The sequence below is a fragment of the Neolamprologus multifasciatus genome, chromosome 10 (assembly GCF_963576455.1).
Source record: "Neolamprologus multifasciatus chromosome 10, fNeoMul1.2, whole genome shotgun sequence".
NCBI classification, from domain to species: Eukaryota; Metazoa; Chordata; class Actinopteri; order Cichliformes; family Cichlidae; genus Neolamprologus; species Neolamprologus multifasciatus.
Genome location: NC_140448.1, coordinates 32607512 through 32628047, shown reverse-complemented (window position 1 = coordinate 32628047; position 20536 = coordinate 32607512). Strand labels below are relative to the sequence as shown.

The following is a 20536-nucleotide window of genomic DNA, read 5'->3' as shown; positions in this document are numbered from 1 at the left end:
CATCAGTCATGTGATTTGGAGGTGCAGCGTGTCCGTGGACCACAGAGGGTTAATAACACTCACCTTCCTCCATTTCCAGAGTGTAACATCCAACTAGTGATGGGTCATTCGCGAACGAAATGGCTCTTAGAGCCGGTTCTTTGAAGTGAACGACGTGAGCCGACTCCTTATTGGGAGCCGTGAGGTTTTTTTTTTCTTTCTCTCACCCTCTCTCTCGCCCTTTTTTCCGCTAAACTCCGCACGCGCGGCCTGTACTTTGCGCTGGGCAGAGGGGGGAGGGGCGTTAGTTACACTTGCAGCAGCACAGGAACAGAGCCAGAGAGAAAGAGAGCAAGGGACAACCACGTCACATTAGAAAGGTATAGTAATCATCCACTATTTTCAGTTGCAGATGATAAAGGATTCAGAAATCATGCAGGCCCATATGACAGAGAATGTGCATCTTCTTTTTGTTTTAATATTTTAATTTATATTTAATTGTGTTGTAGTTTGCAGTGTGTTGTTTCACGTTAAATTTGTTTAAAAGGAAAAAGTTAAATAGTTAAAAGTTTAAAATGTAAATAGTTGTTTTTTGTATTATATGATTTATTTATTACATTTTATTTGGAGTGAATAAATAAATATATTTATGGTGGCCCTTAGAGACAAAGGACGTACAAACTCCAAAACACGTACAAACTCCAAAACACATAAAAACTCAGAAGCGCGTACAAACTCCAAAACACTTAAAAACTCCAAAACACGTAAAAACTCAGAAGCACGTACAAACTCCAAAACATGTAAAAATTCAGAAGCACGTACAAACTCCAAAACATGTAAAAATTCAGAAGCACGTACAAAAGACAACAGAAGTGCTCCAGGATGCTAGGGCGCAGTGTTGAGCTTTTGTTTCCTAGTGGCTACACAAGCCAGGAAGTATCAACAACCGGATTTGGTGTGTGGTAGTAACAGGTAAATGACTTTTTTTTTTTAAATTATTTGAATAAATATGAGTGCTTGTCTATAAATACACAAACAATAGACACATGCTTTCAATTGTGTAATTTAAGTGATCTGGGTAGCTCTCTTTTGGAAGTTCAGTAAACGCTAGAAATGTGTTTTGGAGTTTGTATATGCTTTAGAGTTTGTACGTGCTTTGTCTCTAGGGGCCATATATAAACATATATAAATAAAACCACTTTTTTAACATTAGTAATTCCTTTTCTGTATAATTTTATATTATTGTTAATGATTAAATAATTAAAGCAACAAAACAACCTGAAGAGCCGGTTCGGAGCCGAAAGAGCCGGCTCTTTTTAGGGAGCCGAGCCGAAAGAGCCGGATCTCTAAAAAGAGCCGGAAATCCCATCACTACATCCAACCACCTGTGTAAAATCCGAAATTCCCATGGTGTTGTTCAAATTGTGCTCTGGCACAATCACAAGCATCGATTGCTACTGAAAACAAGAAAAAAGCTGATCCTGCTATTGGCTGAACCATTTGTTAATGGTGGAGGGGGGGACACTATGCAATATATTCAGTTTTAGCATTTATATTCACTGTTGACTGTAACTACGCTCAAACTGTTAATGCTATCTTACTTTAATAAATAGCACTGTTATATGCAAAACTGAGGTGGCACTTGGGGTGGCAAGGGATCATTTTAGGGTGGCACTTGCCACCCCATGCCACCCTTCTAGATCCGCCCCTGCTTATTACCCACAGCTACATCCACTTCTTTCAGGCCTAGGCTGCTCACTGGGGCTGGGTAACATCACTGATTTCTATAATCCATTATAATCCAATTTTGGTTGGAGAGAAACAAAACCTGCAGCTCAGAATCAGTGAGCTGTCAGCTTTAATTTTTTTCCTGTCCAGTTTGGATCTTTAGCCATCAGAATTGTTGTCTGAAGGCCAAGAAAGATGCCAAGCGGATTTACTTTACCAATTAGATCATCATGGCCATATTGGTCCATTTGATTGACCTTTATTATAATTATGTATTTATTTGATTTGATTTTCGGTTGTTACAGACGGGCAGACATGACTGGAGGATAGGACAGGGAGAAAGAAAGAAAGAAAGAGAGGGAGAGAGAGAAAAATAGAGGAGGGGAGAAGAGATGGTGAGAAAGTGGGGGGGGGGGGGGGGGGGGGAGAAAACAAAACAAAACACCTGGATCACCTGTATGGAGATAAGAAAAAAACAGAAGAGAAAACAAACAAAAAAGAGCGACATAATAAATACAACACCATCACAATAAACTAGCTAACAGTAGATACTAAATATTACATGTTATTGTGCAGCACACAAGATCGACATCGCACAATGTGCTTTGAGGTAGCTGCCAAGAAAGGTGTTGAAAACACAAAAGTTGTATCCAAGATGGCCGACTTCTAAATGGTCACCATGGTCACCACCCATCTTGAGGAGTTTGCCCCCTCACATATACTAATGTGCCACAAACAGACTTTAATATCACCAACCATTCCCATGTTATTACGGTGTATCCATATAAATGGCCCACCCTGTAGGTTGAATATTTCTTTGACGGCTTCACTCTCTAGTTTTGCTCCTTTACTGTTTGTCCCACAGTTTACGTTATAACTGCATGTTTGTATTTTGAATATTGTCTTTTTTAGTGTTTACTTTCTGACTAATCTCAAAACAACTAAAGGAGGAAGCTTAACACACAGCAAGACTGAGATAAAGGATGGTAATGATATTTCATGGTGGAAAATCCACGGTGGGCCAGCACCATGAGGAGACTCCATGGAAGCAGAGAGCTGGGAAAGAGTCACACAACAGAGCTGAGCTCACTGCCTCTGAGCCCCACGAGTGCTCGCCCTGCTTTCTGTCTGCACGAGGATCGGTGTCACTTTACTGCTGATTGTTGCTTTTCCTGTGACAGGAAATCAGACACAGGAGGATTTTGTAAACAGATTTACAGAACAAACAGTTAAATCAGAGCCTTTTTTATTCCAACATAAACATTCCATCATCATCGACATCAGAGTCATTAGTTATGATTAATTATGAGAATCTACTGCATTACAGCACTGACATGAATATAAACGTACAGTTCTTACACACAGGAAAAAAGATGACAAGAAAAATCAAGAATAACCAGTTAAGAAAGAAGAAAGAAACAGTAGACATTCCATGATTCGGAATATAAAACTGATTCAAGAGAGATTTACATTTTTTATTGAAACTCAAAATCTACTCAAATTTTTCAAATGTCATGAATCCAGTTAAGACTCTGCAGCTGCAGCCTGAACACTGGAACTCATCTTTACTTCTCCTTAGCTTGTTCAATCTTCATGATCTTGTTTCCCTTTATTTCTACATCTGCTGAGAACGGCATTTTCTCCAGCAGTCTGTCCTCAAAGTCGCCCTCCAGTCTGACACCAAACGCTTTTGCCAGCAGGGATGAAGTCACCACAAAGGACTGCACCTCTCCGCTGCAGATCTGTGCATCCACCTCTGTTTCAGTCTTCTTGGCGTCTTTGATCCCAATGATCTCGATTGTGACGTTCTCGACTGTGGCACTTTGAACCTGCAAAACACCAGATTGAGCGTAGAGATCAGGACATGTTGAACAAATAAAACTGAAGAACTTTTTATTTAAAAAAGTGAGAAATGATGATTTCATAGTGAGTCTCATCCTGCAGAAGAACTCCAAATCCACCATCTTGTCCTGCAGCAGACAGTCCTGGCTCTGCTCAGGTAACAGCACATGAACATGTTCTGGAGTCACCCTGCAGCTCACAGAGCAGAGCAAAGACTGATGTCACCAGCTGGAGTCCAAGATGGTGGAGATGAGTCTGTCGGACCACAGGGAGACCCTCACAGTGAACCACCTGGTGGGGACACTTAGAACAGGTACGGCTGGATTAACCAGAGAGCAGAGACTCAACAACAGTGAGGAAATGTTCCAGTAGGAGGTCAAAGCTGACAGTCTCTGCTTTGAATCAATACCAAATATAAAACACATTTCAAACTGAAGCCAGAATCAGAAATTACCTTAAAAATTCTGGTGAAATCTGTTGAGTTCAGCGATACTGAATCATAGTAGCGACTCGTCTTTACATTGACCACCCTGACAGAGTCTCCAGGTGATTTTCCTCTAAGCTGTTTGATGTCTTCGCCCCACAAAGTGATCCAGATGGAGCCTGTGCTGTCCTCAAGTTGGAACTCTCGCTTGTCTTTCTTTCTCCGTTTTTTCTTCAGTGTGACGGTTTCAACGGAGCCAATCTGAACAAACCAACAACACAACATGACAACAGCTCAGAGACCAACAACTCTCCTGTGCATGTTTATTTCTGCTGTGAAGTTTGGAATCACAAATTCAGCCTCAAGCTGCTGTTAGAGGAACTTTAGCTGTTGCCACTGTGATGGCTTCATTGCTCGGCGCCAGAGTTTGACTCGTGTAATAACAAGAAGAACCTCCATCTAGGACTGGGCGATATATCGAGTTTTTAAAAAATATCTATGTATTTTTCTATGAGATATAAGATGTGACAATATCGTTTGTATCGATATCGTCTATGTTACGTTATAAAAGAGGATTTCAAACTCCAGGCTGTCGGCCACGCAGTAGAACTGAAAACTGTCTCTTTGTTATTATGCTCAGCATCTGTTAGTTTACAGTTATGCACAAAAACAACATTCTTTTATTTATGGAGCATTATTATTTAATAAATGCTCATAATTTATTTTTGAGTAATTTTTCATGTACATCTGCGCTGTATGTTAATAAAAGTGCCTGTGTGACATCTGGGACACAGCTGTGACTAAACTCTCTGTTTGTTCTTACTTTATGGCTTTAAAAAAAAAAAGATCGAGATATATCGTGTATCGCCATCCAGCTAAAAAATATCAAGATATGAATTTTGGGTCATATCACCCAGCCCTACCTCCATCCATTTCACTCAAAGACAATTAAAGGTTAGTTTAAAGGTTGATGTCATCAGAGTCTCACAGCCTTCAGCAGGACACTAAGCTAAACATGACGAGCGCCCTCACAGCTTCACTGCAGCTTATTCAGGTCACACTTACCTCTCTTACTTTTCCTTCAACACTCACTGATGTCTTCTCCTCTGATCCGATGGCCTGTCCGATGGAGCAAACTGGAGTCTGGGAATAAACGAGCATCTGAGCTTCCATCTCCAGGTTCTCAGGAACATCAATAGGTGGTGTCTTTGATGTGACGCTCTTTCTGGTCACTTTCATGACATTTTCGTCCATGATGACCTCTCTGAACAGGTAGCAGCTCTTCTCCTGCAAACGCTGATAGCGCTCTTTTCCATACACCATCACTTTAATGCTGCCTGTTTCATCAGCCACTCCCAGGTAAAAGAAAAACTTCTTCTCCCTTTTTTTGGTTTCATATGTACGCAGACCAGATTTTGCCACAACTTTGCCAGCTATGGCTTTGTTTCCAAGGTCACTGCTGATCTTTACATCATGGATGGATTTCCTCTGGAGGCAGATGGAGAGTCAGCTCACAGACAAACTTACATCGCAAAACAAGTCAGATGCTGTGATCATCCAATGAAAACTCAAAAATTCACTCACCCATGAAGGGATTTTTATCTCCTGAAAAGAAACAGTTAAACAGTAAGTTACTCATAGACTGAATATTGTAAATGTTCAAGAAACTGTTTTCAGAAATGTGAGAACAGTTTTGTGGGAATCAAATCCCTGCCAGCTCACAGAGCTGATCTCTTTGGTGTAATTACTTCTATCATACAGAAAGCATAAATGTCCACAAGTTAATAAAATTATGTAAAACTTGGTGTAATGTGACATGCAGTATTACATTAACTTTGAAAAAATCACAACTTCTACCTTGTCAGGCTGAGGGCTCTTCAGTCCATCTGTAAAAGAAAGTAAAATGACAAAAGCACAAAGGTAAAGTAAAATGCATCCAGGACAGAAACAGCTGCGTGATGCTGCTGACAGAACTTCAGCTCTTTACAAGAACAGACAGCATGCTAATGCTAAGCTAGTCAAAAACCCAGAGTCACGTCAAAGGTGAGCGTATGCAGACTCCAGTCCAGCAGCCAGAGCCGAACTTTAACAGGTAACACAGTCAGGCTGAAGCCTGTTTGTACCGGTTCCTGTACCAGTAAAAGTAGAATGGGAGGCAGAGCCTTCAGTTTTCAGGCCCCTCTTCTGTGGAACCAGCTTCCAGTTTGGATTCAGGAGACAGACACTATCTGTAGGAGCCATATGTGAGTTTCTTCTGTTTTGGGTTAAGGGGGTTGGTTGAGAATACACACACTGTGTTGGTGCACGGTTGTGGGCGTGAGTCATTTGTGTGTATTAAGCAATAAAGGTGTTGCATTCACCTGTTCACCTCACCTGCTGTTTAATGAGTGAAACGGTGGGCTGAGCATGGGGTGAAACTTTCTGTTGACCACAGCTTGACGCGCAGTTTGATGTCGCAATTTGTGGGGATTTTGTATTGCATGTACTGATTTGTGGTTTGGACAGTGTAATGGTTAAAGAAATGGAACAAACAGCTCAGAAGTGCATTTTATGTTTATTGGTGTGCGTCTTTAGTATCCCCATATTCATCCTGCTGTGGCTGCAATAGCCTCTCTACTTTCAAGATTAGGCTTCAAACTTTCCTTTTTGCTAAAGCATATAGTTAGGGCTGGACCAGGTGACCCTGAATCCTCCCTTAGTTATGCTGCAATAGATGTAGGCTGCCGGGGGATTCCCATGATGCACTGGGTGTTTTTCCTTCACTCACTATGTGTTAATAGACCTCTGTGCATTTAACTATTAGTTCTTATTAATCTCTGGCTCTCATCCACAGCGTGTTGTTTCTCAATCTCCCCCCTCAGCCTAACTGGTCTCAGCAGATGCCCTCCCCCCCTTAGCCAGGAGTTTTTCCCACTATTGCCAACCACTTGCTCATAGAGTTTCATGTAATTGTTGGGGTCTTCTCTGTATTATTGTAGGGCCTTTACACTACAATATAAAGTGCTTTGATACAACTCATTGTGATTTGGTGCTGTATAAATAAATGTCTGTTGGATAGTTAGCTCTTGAGATGGAGAGCAGCACTAAAATCCAGCAGCACTGTTTCCTCCGGCACTTACCAGTTTCAGCCTCTCACTCTTCATCTGAACTTGAATCATTCACAATGTTGTTCTTCTTAAAGCCTGAACACAACAACATCAGACTTACATCAAATAAAATATTTATTCTCATGATTGTGACCACAGCTCAGTAGCTCATATGAAGATCACTGCCACAGTTTCAGGGTGTGTTTGCCTACCAGCCGTTTTCTCTGCTGACTCTGATTCAGTTTCACTGTGTTTCCTCTTGTTTCCTGAAACAGAAATGAATCCAACTTGTGAGAGCATGTGTGTGTCAGGTTTTCACTGAAGAGTCAGTCAACATAAAGTCTGTTTCTTTCATAGCTACACCGAGCAAACATAAAAACACTAGCAGTGATTACTGTTCACATGTAACTCTGCATCTGCAGCAGCTTTATAAATAATACATAATTTGAGCACTTTGGTAAGAATATCTTACCAACGAAAGTCATAATCTGCCTTTTGCAACTACAAGGAGAGAGGTTACACCCCGTATATATGGACTTCCAAAGATCCACAAAGAAGGGGTCCCACTCAGACCCACTGTTAACAGTATAAACTCAGTCACCTACAAAATTTCCCAGCACCTTATCATCACTTTACTTCCACTTGTGAGAACACATCCCATCACATCACATCAAAACCTCCAATGACACCAACAAGATCCACAAACTTGCACTGGACCCAGATGAAACCACAGTGTCCTCTGATGTGGTCTCTCTCTTCACAACTACAACAAAACACAGGGCTCGCAAAATCGCTAGCCCGACGTCCCAGGGCTAGCAATTTTTCCAGTCGGGCTACCAAAATCTATCTCTGCCCTGCCCGTCGGGCTGTCATAGGAAGGAAAAATATATGTCATTGGCATCGGCCACTGTCAATATGTGACATAATTGAAATCGCGTTTGAATTTGTGCTTGTTTTTTGCTTTCACTTTGCAATCGCGTGAACTGTGTATAGAGAGCGACAGCACTGATTGGTGAGTGATGATAATTTGCGCACCAATTCCTCTGACATCATCTTATCAATCGTTAGCTTACTATGCAAACATGACAAGTGAAATCTCCCGCAGCTTAAACATGTGAGAGGTTGATCGCGCAGAGAATCGCTGAGCGTTATGTTAGTGCGTGTGTAAAAGCAGCAGGATATATATTTTAGTTCTGCTGAGCCAAATAAGACAGGTCAGCATGAAGAAGTGACAGCCAAAGAAAAGCTTACCACAAAACGGAAAAGTTATGACAAATCAGACTATAAGGCAAAAAGAAAGTGCAGCTTTATGGTTTCATGGACAAAAGAATTTCTGTGGCTGCAATATGACGAGCTAAATAACCAGGGCTGCACATAAGTGGTCCTCAGGTGCGCATTCACTGTCAAAATAAAAAACGCGCACAAGATAAGAAGTTGCAACGCGTGTTTGCCTACATAAGATTTTCTGGAGGAGGACAGACATTTGTTTAGAACTCTTAAAGATGTCGAAGAAGCTCCTTTAAGCAATTACTGTGATGTTCCTCCACCTCCAAAGAAATGTCAGAAGGAGTCCGAACCACAAAAGAAGCGCGAATTCTCGGAAAAGTGGTTGCAGGAGGTGAGCTGGCTTCAAACTAATGATGAACGCACAGAGATGTGGTGCAGAATGTGCCGTGAAAATCCCACTCTAGGACAAAAACAGCCTTTATATGGACGCAAACGCGCGTTGCAACTTCTTATCTGGTGCGCGTCTTTTATTTTGACAGCGAATGCGCACATGCGGACCACTTATGTGCACCCGTGTAATATGTAATAACATAATGTTCTGCCGGGTGTGTTGTTGGTTTTCCCTCGATTTCTGAGTCAACAAGCGCCTTTGTTACTGGGACCAGTAATTTTAAGAAAGGCCCCCATTAGAACCCATGAGAAATGCAAGAAATACATTATTGCTCAGTCTGCAATATCTTTCCCAGAACAAACAGCAATTGCAAATAACAAACTAAAAATAAACCTGAAAAATCTGTTTAGAACAGCTACTATGTTGCAAAGAGTGAACTACCACTGGCACAATGTAGCAGTCTTTGCAAACTTCAAAAAGCAAACGGCCTCGATCTTGGTTCACTTGCCTCTTACCCGTGACTTCAGTGGAAATTTCAGATCCAGGATCTGACACAGAGTGATTCATGTTCACAGTTCTTACAAGTTCATAGAAATTTCTGTTCAATTAGAACCAAGTATTTGAGTTGATGATTGTAATTTTTATACAATGTTGTAATTTGTGTTTCAACAATTTTTTGATTGATGTTTTGTTTTTGTTACAATATTATACTTTAATGTATAATATTGTAACACAAACAAAACATCAATCAAAAAATTGCTCTTTTTTATTCGGGCTACTTAAATTTATTTTGGGCTACCAAAAACTGAAGAGTCCCTGCCCGAAGGGCTACCAGGGACTTTGAAATTTTGCGAGCCCTGAAACAGCTTCTTAGAAAACAGAATCAGTTTCAGCCCTGATCAGATTTCATGGTAACGGTTCACAGTCTGATAGGCACCTTCACTCACAGCCTTTTTCCACTAGTACCTACTTGGCTCGGCTCGGCTCAGCACGCTAAGTTTTCCATTTTGCAGGTTATGGTACCAGGTACCTTTTTAGTACCGACTCCGCCGCGGTTTCTAAACAATCCAAGACCATCTGGAAAATGTGATGTCAACAGACTGCAACCCACTGATTGGCTGGTCTGGTTGATGAAGTTGGTTGAAGTTTAGAATAGATTTTATTCTATAAATTAATTCCACAATTTCTTTTTTTTTTTGTCCCGTTTGGATCTTTAGCCAATTGTTGTCAAGAAAGATGCCAAGTGGATTTACTTTACCAAGTGGATCATCATGGCCTTGCCATATTGGTCCATTTGATTGACTTTTATTATAATTATGTATTTATTTTATTTTTGGTTGCAAAAACGGGACAGACATGACTGGGGGATAGGACAGGGAGAAAGAATGAAAGAAAGAGAGGGAGAGAGAGAAAAACAGAGGGGAGAAGAGACGGTGAGAAAGTGGGGAAGAAAGAGAGAAAAACAAACAAAACACCTGGATCACCTGTATAGAGAAAAAAAAACAGAAGAGAAAGCAAACAAAAAAAGAGCAACATAATAAAAACAGCACCATCACAATAAACTAGCTAGCAGTAGATAACAGTAGATACTAAACATTAAACGATATTGTGCAGCACGCAAGATAGACAGCGCACAATGTGCTTTGAGGCAGCAGCCAAGAAAGGTGTAGTCCGCGTCTGTGAACACCCGTGTGTACACCTGTGTGGATCAGCATGGTTGTATTCAAAAGGTTTCTCCATGTAACGATCCACGATTTCTTTTTAACTCCAATTGCTTTACTACTTTTGACCAGAATAACACAAAAAACTTTCACAAATGCTTGATCCACTAGGGCTGCTCAATTAATCGAATTTTAATCACGATTACGATCTGGGCTTTCAACGATCATTAAAAATGACTTAGCCGATTATTAGCCCCTCCCTTGTGCTTTACTCTCGCGCTGCTCCGTGTGGCAAATCGAGCGCACCTCTCTGCATTTCGAACACACGTCACAACAATTAAGAGGAGCCGAGGGAAGCTCAGAAAACTAAGCAGAAGTTATTTGGAGAGGAGAGTGACTGCTGTTGGTTGAAAAGAGGTAAAAAAAACCTTCAGTGGTGTGGAAACATTATGGGTTCGTGAGTCAGACGTGGATCAAGTAGACACAGTGTGTAAACTTTGCACCACAGAGCAACACTGCAAAGTTCACTAAACATAGATGTTTACATTTTTCATTTATTTCTTATATTGCAAACATTTGCACTGTTATCAGTATTTGCACTATTTTATATTATTTTTAAAGTCATTATTCAATACATTGTTATTGTTAACCCTTTAAAGCCGGTCAGAGCAGCACGCTCTGTTTTGTGTAACTATTTTTAAATCCCGGTAGCTCTGCAACCACGTGAGCTAGCGCAATAATTTTTTTGCATATGAAACCGGAGGAGTTGTACTTACATCTTATGTCATCAGCTTGTCCTCGGTCACAGTTTCCTTCCACATATAACTTTGCAAAAACTGCATAAAAAGCACTTGCAGCAACAAAAACATAATATTCCAGAAACACGCTTTGCCGATCCGATCAGCTGTTCATAGCACTTCCTACGTTGGAATAGACGTCAGCGCGAACTATCGCATGTCCGCCATTTCCTGCCCGAAACCGGACGTGACGTAATTTTCGCGGAAATTGTAGTTTTTTACTTGTAGGCCTTAAAAGCCTATACTGGTGTTTTTATAAGTCATGTTTGACTTTTCTGTGTCGTTTCTGGGATGCTTATAACTCGAATTGCACTGCTGGAAATAGTTTGTTTTGATGCTGTTTTCTTTGCAAATTTGCATCATAGGATTGGTTTTTCATTTTTCCTGCAGTGTATAAAAATTGGTGTATTTCAAAAATAAAACTATGAAGACACTCAAAATAAATTTCCTGTTGTTGTAAACTATTTTTTGCAACTTTTTTGTATTTAAAGTTTTGAGGGATAAACCTCTTAAATTTCTCCAAGTAGAAATATATGTAAAAAAACAAAAACGATTTTCAATTTTTTTGTAGTTTATTGCACTTTTTTGCAATTAGTGTAGTTACTATGGACTTAATGCAGACATATTATTAAAATCTGGGCTATAATGGTTGTATTGATGTATAGCAACTTGAAATGCTCCCAAAAATGGCTCCACAGCATGTAAACATATAATATAAGCTCTGGCGGACTTGGTTCTATGGTAGGTCTTAAAGGGTTAAATAAATATCGTCAAATAATCAAGATCTCAATTTCAGTGAAAATAATTGTGATTATCATTTTTGCCATAATCGAGCAGCCCTACGATCCACTTCTGCTAATTTGGAATTTGTTCAATTGCTGCTTTACAATGAATAGTTTGGTAGGACAAAGTAATAAAGACAATTATAATAAAACGTTAGATTCAAATTCTAATATATTTAAACATGATTTACTATTACACATGAGATTCTTTGGAAAACCTGTAGACACCTGACCAAAAAAAAAGAAGAAATATCAATGAGTGAACTCACCTTTTTCCCCCTCGTTTTCTTTGTTCTTCAGTTTTTCAACAAAGGGGCACAGCTGGCCCTGGACTGCTTCATCCTTCCTTGGTATCCAGAGCATTGCTTCATTGATTTTCTGGATAGACATTTCCACTCCGTAGAACTCGATGATTGTCTGAGGAATGTTTTCTCTGCACTTGGTAGTCTTCATCTGTTTGGGGATATCCAGACATCCCAGCATCTTTTTGAGCTGTGACTTAGTCAAATCCTCAATGATGAAGGTCAGTGCTTTTTTCCACTCTGACTCTGAAATAGATGACATCTGAGGCACAGAGAAAATAATAAGCAAAACATACTAATACTGTTGTATGTAGCATATTAAAGCCTCTAAAACCTTGTAAAAACATGTAGACTAGCACAGCCTTTGTAGTCTATATTTGGGATGCTTCTTATTTCACTCTGTGTAGTGTGGATACATGTTGTCATGTGTACTATGGTGCCTCAAAAACTCTGGGGAAAAAAAAAAAGCATGATGACGTTGATGTCAAACAGACAATGAATCTGCCATTTCTGCAGGTCAAGCACTGCTGGAGTTTGTAACACGTTTAGGAACAATGCTACAAATTAAAATAAATTTGTCATCAACTTGGAAATTTTCTAATTTGAATCTGGTGAGTTACACAAAGTGGAAGAGATGAAAATGATTTCAAGACATGCTATCCCAACTCAAAGTAATCTAGATTCCTGAACTGAACTTAAACAACAAGAAGCAGCTGAGCTGCAACTTAATCTACACAAACATTTTAAAACGAAAACTAAAGATGCTTTTATAAGCTCATTTAAATCGATCAGCAGCATTAACTACTCAAAGTTAATTTATTTGGCTTCGTGCTGCGCACTGCCAACATTTTTAAACTCAGGCTACGTCCACAATAATAAGTTTTCTTTAGAAAACGCATCTTTTCTCTCTGTTTTGGCGTCCCGCCCACACTGAGACGGCGTTTGCGCTTAAGGAAAATGCAGTGTTTTGAAAACGCTCTCAAAAACACATACATTTGAAAACAGTGCTTTTGCGTTGCAGTGTGGACAGTGAAAACATGACACATTTTAGTCATGTGATGCAGTCATGTGACCAATTAAACTAAGATAGCGGAGGACATTATAAGATGAATGAGATGAATCTCAGTCTGTACACGCTCCACAAAGCTTTTCTTTAACTCTCACTCGCTTTTGCAACTTTGCTTCATCATATGTCCTCGTCTTAGCCTTCGGGAGACTTCCGTTTCATTATCTGCGTATCTCTCCGCCTTTTCATCACTATTAAATATTTTTCTCGAGGGTTTGTTTACTGCACTTCAGATCTCCTGCTCTGTCTGTGTGCATGCCCGGTGCAAAAAACCCAAACCCTGCCACCTACTGTAGTTTATGTGCAATTACACTTTATTCTAGAACAGGAAAAAAAGCCTGTTCCCAGGGGTCACACTATTTGAGAAGGACTGACTTAAACTGATCGTTTTAGTTCTGGTGTCCTTGTTTTCCTCTCAGTTATCGATTCTGTCACTATTTAGCTAACATAAAGTAATCTATTATTCTAAGTCTGCCACTCTAAAATCTTGCACTACTCAGGATGTAGTGCTGCTCACTCCTGCCACTTTAAGATATATTTATTTATACATGTGTGTATTTATATAGATTTACTCTGTTAATACTGTTAATTACGGCGCTATACTGCTGAGTAACTTGTCTCCTGCTCATCAAACGCGTCATTGCAATGTTGACCGTGTGCTAACTTGCATATGACAAAGAAAACAAAGAAAACTAAAACTAAGTCTGTTAGCAACAACCAGCCGACCTGATGACGTTACGCTTGGCTGACCAAAGATGGCGCTGAACGTGTTTTAAACACTTTAACCACGTAAAAAACCCTCACTGCTGCTTTCATACTGCCCGGTTTTAGAGACGTGGAAACCGCTTCAGTTTCTATCGCAGATCAAATGAAGTTATTTGTTGAACATGTTTTCTCTGTGTTCCAGTAACAGCATTAACACACGCACGCGACGTGTTCAGGGTAACACGGTGGTTTAGCGGGTAAAACGCAACGACTGTAGAAAACGAGACTTTCGCCAAACCGAGCACTAACATAGCGTCATCTCGTTCATTCTCCAGCAGTAAAACAATCACAAAGTAGAGAAAGAATGCTCACCTTTCTTTGTTTTCGTCCACAGCTTGTTTCCTGTCGCTACTTCTCGGTCTCCGCACATTTGAGTTTGGCGGTATTTTCGCACCGGGGCGGAGTCAACGTCCGCGTGCCTGCCTTTTAAAAAAACTTAGTAATAATAATTGTAGTATTATTACCGGAGCTCTGCTTAGATTATTCAGTGTAGAAATACACCCAAAGTAAAGCAGCTGCCTTTCTATTACATGTTTATATGGACAGTGTGGATACTGCAGTTCTCCACAGCCCCAACTCACCGTCTAACTTCTCGAATACCGGAAACTAGCGGTTATAAAACTCCAACATTCACTTTTGTAAAAGATGAAATTCAATTTTGGACTTTGGAATATTGATGACTCACATTCAGGTTCTTTTAAAAAAAAAAAACATGCACATAAAAAACCCTCACAAGGCTCATTTTGGTTTACCCTGACTTATTTTAGTTTCAGATGTTTACAGAGTAACAGTAGATATATTTTAGCACAACTTTCTATTCCACACTCACTAACCCAACTTGGATTTGGTGGGTATTTTAAAACCCAGGTTTAATATTTGTAGAAGAATTCATTGATGACATCCTTTTCCCCATATCGGTTTTTAGTTGTGCACAATTTCGTTTCAACACAGGTGACACCATTTTATTTTTAAAGGAAAGCTTAAATTCCTATAGCTATTAACACTAAAGTATCTTCTAAAACATCAAGTCTCCATCTTAGCATCAAAAAATGTGAACTAATGGCAACTAAAGATTGTTCTGAAGCAAATTCTGAAAATACTCCAGTAAAAAAATATATAATTTAAACTAAAGATCAACACAGAAGAGGTTTCTTAAAAATTTTACTGTCATAATTAAAACCAAACAAAACGAACGCCATTTAAATCCACGAGGAACATTTTTCCACAGTAACTGAAATGAAGACGACTCCCTGTAGTTTTCCACTCACACACTTTATTGCAAATGATGTTCCAGCAAACACAGACCCACATCAGAGACACAGCACCGCCTCATGTCCTCCGACCTGTTCGAGCAGAGGAGGACGCCCGAGCGACGCCTTCATCTTTGTTCTTGTGACACAATAAAACCGCCTCAGCTGATGGTGAAGGTGTCCTCGGGGCTCCGCCCCCTAGTTTCCTTGTTAATGTGATTAATGTGGCGAGCAGACGTGAGTGTTTCACACTTTTGGTCACTTTCATGTCCAACAGAAAGGAATGAAACAACAATTCACCCAACAACAGAACAACAACAACAACAACAACAACAACAACGACAAACACGTAAATACAAAATAAATAATCCAGGTGATACCTGACCCCGCCCCCTTTTTAATCTTAGCTAATCAGATTTTCCAGAGTTGAGACATAAATAAACTTTATGGACAGGAACCAGGTGCTCGAGGTCAAAGGTCAGGCCGTCGCCGCAGGTCTTTATGTCACCATGTACTCCTGCCGCTTGTTGAGTCGGACCTGGCAGAGCGAGATGGCGCCCACCACCACGTAGACGGCAGCGGCGATGAAGCAGTTGATGCCGACCTGGTTGTAGAGACTGTAGATGTTCTGAGGGGGACTTTTACTGCGGGGAAAAAAGAAGGAGAAGAAGAGTTTATCTGCTGTTTGACATCGGTCAGACTGACCCTGCTTCCTCTGATTTGCGTCGCAGCGTCTCAAGCTCGGGTCGAACCGACCGAGCAGCTTTTAACCCCCAACTCACTCGTTACGGATGTCGTCCTCGGTGAACGGGACGTCTTCGATCAGCACGGCTGACTTGGCGCTGAAGAAGATTCCCAACATCGCCTGCAAGAGAGCGAGACACAGGTCAACATGAGGCTCGGGGACCCGTCAGGGCCACAGTTACAAATCAAACCTCGTCACTGAGTTTAAATGTTTTCTGTTCACTGCTTCAACCGAGGATTTATTCTGATAAGAAAAGCAGGAAATGATCTACTGAATATTTTAACTGACAGACCTGAGACCTCAGAACCTTTAAACAGGGTTCGTACAGGTGCTTGAAATCCTTGTAAATGCTTGAATTTTAATATACAACAACATTATCATCCTTCCGGCAGACAAGGGTCGGTGCACAGTATTGCTAAACCAGAAAGACTATCATGAGAAGATTTTGTCACTACTCAGTGATGAAAATACTTATGAGCCCCTGAAACGAAACCCAGGAAGTGGCTACAGGAAGAGGGTGACAGACTGTCTGAAGCAGTTGGAACAAGACAAGGCTGTTGACCGGACCTCATACCACAGGCTGTACCCAGGGGAGTCTGCACCAAGTCTGTATGGTTCACCAAAGATACATAACCAGGAAGCACCTTTAAGACCGATTGTCTGCATGATCAACTCGGTCACCTGTAACATCTCCAAGCTTCTGGCTTCGATCCTCAACCCACTGGTGGGCAGCTCTGAACACCACATCCAGAACTCTTTGGATTGTGCTGAGAAGGTGAGAGATGTCATTATGGAGGCAGATGAAACCAACAGCAACAGGACCACTCTCAGCATCGACTAGGTGTGTTTGCTTTTGGAGCTGTGTCTTCATTCCACCTACTTCACACCTAAGGGTCAGTTCTACAGGCAGAAACATGGGTGTGCCATGGGCTCCCCAGTTTCACCCATCGTGGCCAATTTGTACATGGAAGAAGTGGAAAAGAGGGCTTTGCTATCCTACCCTGGAACACCACCAAGCCATTGGTTCAGGTATGTGGATGACACCTGGGTGAAAATCAAATCTCAGGACGTTCCACATTTCACGGATCACATTAACTCGGTGGACCGACACATCAAATTCACCAGGGAGGATATGAACAGTGGCAGGTTAGCCTTCTTAGACTGTGAGATTTCATCAGTAATGGGGGACATCTAAAAGCTGACGTGTACCGTAAACCTGCACATACGGATCAGTATCTAAGGTTTGACTCTCATCATCCACTGGAGCATAAACTGGGCGTCATCAGGACGCTACAACACAGAGCGAACACCATCCCCACAGACACAGCAGGGAGGCAGAAGAACATCAAGAAGGTCCTGAGTAAATGTGGTTATCCCAGCTGGACTTTTGTCAGAGCGGGAAAGGCTCCTAAAGAAAGCTCCAGCCGATCCAGGAGAGAAGGACAACCGCTGCCCACGCGAAAACCTGTAATGATCCCGTACGTGTCAGGAGTATCGGAGCAGCTGAGACACATTTTTTCTAAACACCGGGTCTCTGTGGCTTTTAAACCCCAAAACACGCTGCACCAAAAACTGGTCCACCCCAAGGATCGGGTCCCCCGACACAAACAGAGTAACATAGTGTAGCTGTGAAGTGCAGGAGGATTGTCAGGATTTATACATTGAGGAAACCAAACAACCCCTGGCTACAACACAGAAGAGCCACCTCGTCAGGCCAGGACTCTGCAGTCTGTTCACACCTACAGGCCAGTGGACACTCTTTCAATGATGAGGATGTAACATCCTGGACAGGGAGGAACGCTGGTTTGAGGGCGGAGTCAAGGAGGCCATTTACGTGAAAAGGGAAAGACCATCTCTGAATGGAGGAGGGGCCTAAGGGTCCATCTGTCACCATCTTACATGCTGTGATTGCAGCCATTCCCCAACTCTCTGTGAATTTCCCCACCTGGGTGCCTTGCGCCTCATGTCTGTTTCAAGGTGTGACCTCGCCCCTTCCCCAACAGTCGGGGCTGAGTGTGTAAACATACCTGCAGTTGCTGTTTTAAGGAGTGTTTGATGGAAAAGGACAATGGCAGAGTTTACGTTCTCCAGCCGCATCATAGGTGAGTCCTAGTAAATAATTTTCCAGTAGGTGTACGTTACACATGCGGATTTTTAAAATTATGATTATTATTATTTTTTAAGCTATCAAACTCGGTGGAGAAATGATTGAAATGCACTGTGTGATGCAATATGGCAGCGCTATTATAGGAGTTAGTTATGGCATGGAGATGTATGAAATATGCTGTGAACTTAGCTGACATTACTTATCAGCAATATGTGTAATATGAGTTACTTTACTCAAGTAAAAGCTTTAAACATTAGCTGGATACATAACTCGTTAATTTAAGGCGCCCAGAGTCTCCATTCAACATTTGTCAAAAGTACTGACTTTAAACTATATACCAGTTTTTAAATTGTGTTAATAGGCCACGTAAAACCAGAGTGATAAAAAAATACACGCAACGTTTTTTTCTGAATAAAAGTGGCGTTTACTATGGGAAGAAACGGTAAACCCGGCGTTTTCTAAGGACAGCGCTAGCAAAACACCCCTTCCCTTCGCTATTGGTGTTCAAGCGTACCATGTCAACCAATCAAATTATATATATGGCAACATGTGGCATTTGGTTGTTTAGGAAGAGGGGGAAGTTGTAGGAGTGACGCCGGCAAGAGCGAGCGAAACAGAGTTTTCACACGTGAGAGATTTGTGATGTTTACCGTGTTTGGAGTCTCAAGTTAGTGTGTTGCATTTTGTAGTTAGTGTGAAGTCGTTGTTTTGTTTTGTGTGTCAGTTGTGCTAGTGAACGTCACAGTTGCTGCAAAAAAAGCCACCAAAGGCAGACTGCAGTGTAAACGCTGCCTCCAGGTGGAAATCAGGAGTGACACACCTCCTGCTGTCAGACCTGCAGGTTTATCCCTGTGCTGTTCTCATTTGTCTTAAAGTGGACAAACGATTTTTGGAGTTCCATAAATAATTAATGTGGCATTTTATCTGATGCAGAACCTGATTGTTCTGTAAATAGTTTGAAATGGTTATATAAAAAATGTCTGAGCATTTTTAGGTAAATAGTACCATATAACTTTGTTGTTTCCAAAACTTTTTTTGCGAAACAATTTATTTGCATTTTGAGTTGTGAAAATGATTCGTTAAACATGTTTGTGGTTTTCACAGTCAAACGTTTAACTTTATCTCATTTTAAGTTTTTTGTCTGAATTTAGATAAATTGTGCTGACACAGTTTGTCAAAATGAGAAAATAACAGATAAAGAGAAGATAAACAGTTTTAAAGGTGAAATAAAGAGAACAAATCAACCCTGGACCTCAGAGGGTTAAAGGCTGAAAGCAAAGTTGTCACCAAGTACTGTTTATATTTGTGTGTGTTGCTGCAGCTTTTTTGAGTATTAACTTGGTGCCTTTGGGTGAAGTAATGGTAATATGACTGATCCATATGGTCACAAAGAATAGCCTCTTGTTTCTATAAGACCAAAGTTTCCCGGCTTTCATTCAAAATGTGTTTATCATCAGCACCGACACATTAAACTACTTAAACATTATAAATGTCTTGAAGTGAACTGAGTCTACTACCTGTTCACAGCCTCTCCCAGTCAGTGCTATTCTCCATGCCTGTCTGACTGTACATGATGCTATTAGCACAAATACTTGAACCTCCCAGGACCTGCGTCCACATATGTGGACATCACATTTTTGGTTGTCTAGACCAAAATACAAAATTTTGCTATACAAGGGCCTGATATCCACTTACGAGGACATTATGCTGCTACTGTTTTATCTAAATTTAAAACGAATATCCTCATATGTGGCTCTCATTTTTCTTAGAAACAAAATTCAGGTAAAAAATAAATAAATAAATAAATCTCGTGATTCTTTGTTTTTACATTCATCAGGTTCCAATCAGCCCAAATTTCAAAGAGAAATTAAAAATCCATGCCATGGAAGAGTTCGGGTCTTAGGAGGTCAAGGAGGGTGAAACCAGCAGAACTACATTCAGATCGGCCTACGTGGGCTCCGTCTATGTACCCGAGAAGTACTGGAATTCAGTGATTAGCCAGTCAGCGTTGAAATGCGTTGAGAGTTTTACCAATTTCGAATAAAATTAGCAGCAAGAAATTGCTCATAATAACATTATATTTAATCCAAATACAGAGTCCCCACTGGTAGTTCCTTAGCCTTCCAGGAAATAGTCGGTCCCTTCGTGATCTTACCAGCATGATGACGCCCCAGATGCTGATCACGATCCCGCACGCGGCCATCTTCGGCCCGCAGAACAGCAGCGACGGCATGTCCGCGTCCCTTTGATCGATCAAAAGATTATTGTTATTACTATTATTATACTCTAAACTGAAAGAGGACCCATCGAAGAACGGAGCCTCTCGGTCAGCTGATCCTCACCGCTCGGCTTTATTCGGCGAATGTCGGTACTGTTCGTAAGCC

The 20536-nt window shown here is 41.0% G+C and overlaps 2 protein-coding genes across 2 annotated transcripts; both read right to left on the bottom strand.

The window, feature by feature from the left end:
• Positions 1 to 2376: 2376 nt before the first annotated feature.
• Positions 2377 to 5859, bottom strand: LOC146510580 (uncharacterized). Its single transcript, XM_085174240.1, has 5 exons — positions 5831 to 5859; positions 5558 to 5578; positions 5039 to 5461; positions 4004 to 4234; positions 2377 to 3536 (listed from the first exon to the last, which is right to left on the bottom strand). The coding sequence occupies exons 3-5, from the start codon at positions 5294 to 5296 to the stop codon at positions 3273 to 3275; spliced, it is 753 nt and encodes a 250-aa protein (XP_085030366.1). The 5' UTR covers positions 5297 to 5461; positions 5558 to 5578; positions 5831 to 5859; the 3' UTR covers positions 2377 to 3272.
• Positions 5860 to 15303: 9444 nt separating this feature from the next.
• rnasekb (ribonuclease, RNase K b) lies at positions 15304 to 20514 on the bottom strand. Its single transcript, XM_085174259.1, has 3 exons — positions 20308 to 20514; positions 16083 to 16165; positions 15304 to 15944 (listed from the first exon to the last, which is right to left on the bottom strand). Exons 1-3 carry the CDS (start codon positions 20383 to 20385, stop codon positions 15800 to 15802), a joined length of 306 nt encoding a protein of 101 aa, XP_085030385.1. The 5' UTR covers positions 20386 to 20514; the 3' UTR covers positions 15304 to 15799.
• Between the last annotated feature and the right edge of the window lie 22 nt (positions 20515 to 20536).

Excerpts from the sequence above, each read along its gene's own strand:
- LOC146510580 (XM_085174240.1), bottom strand. The coding sequence starts at position 5,296 with ATGGTGTATGGAAAAGAGCGCTATCAGCGTTTGCAGGAGAAGAGCTGC. Across the intron at positions 4,235-5,038 it reads TTGAAGGAAAAGTAAGAGAG|ATTGGCTCCGTTGAAACCGT; the intron begins GTAAGTGTGACC and ends TGGTTTGTTCAG. Across the intron at positions 3,537-4,003 it reads ATTTCACCAGAATTTTTAAG|GTTCAAAGTGCCACAGTCGA; the intron begins GTAATTTCTGAT and ends GGTGTTTTGCAG.
- rnasekb (XM_085174259.1), bottom strand. The coding sequence starts at position 20,385 with ATGCCGTCGCTGCTGTTCTGCGGGCCGAAGATGGCCGCGTGCGGGATC. Across the intron at positions 16,166-20,307 it reads TCTGGGGCGTCATCATGCTG|GCGATGTTGGGAATCTTCTT; the intron begins GTAAGATCACGA and ends GCTCTCTTGCAG. Across the intron at positions 15,945-16,082 it reads GAGGACGACATCCGTAACGA|TAAAAGTCCCCCTCAGAACA; the intron begins GTGAGTTGGGGG and ends TTTTCCCCGCAG.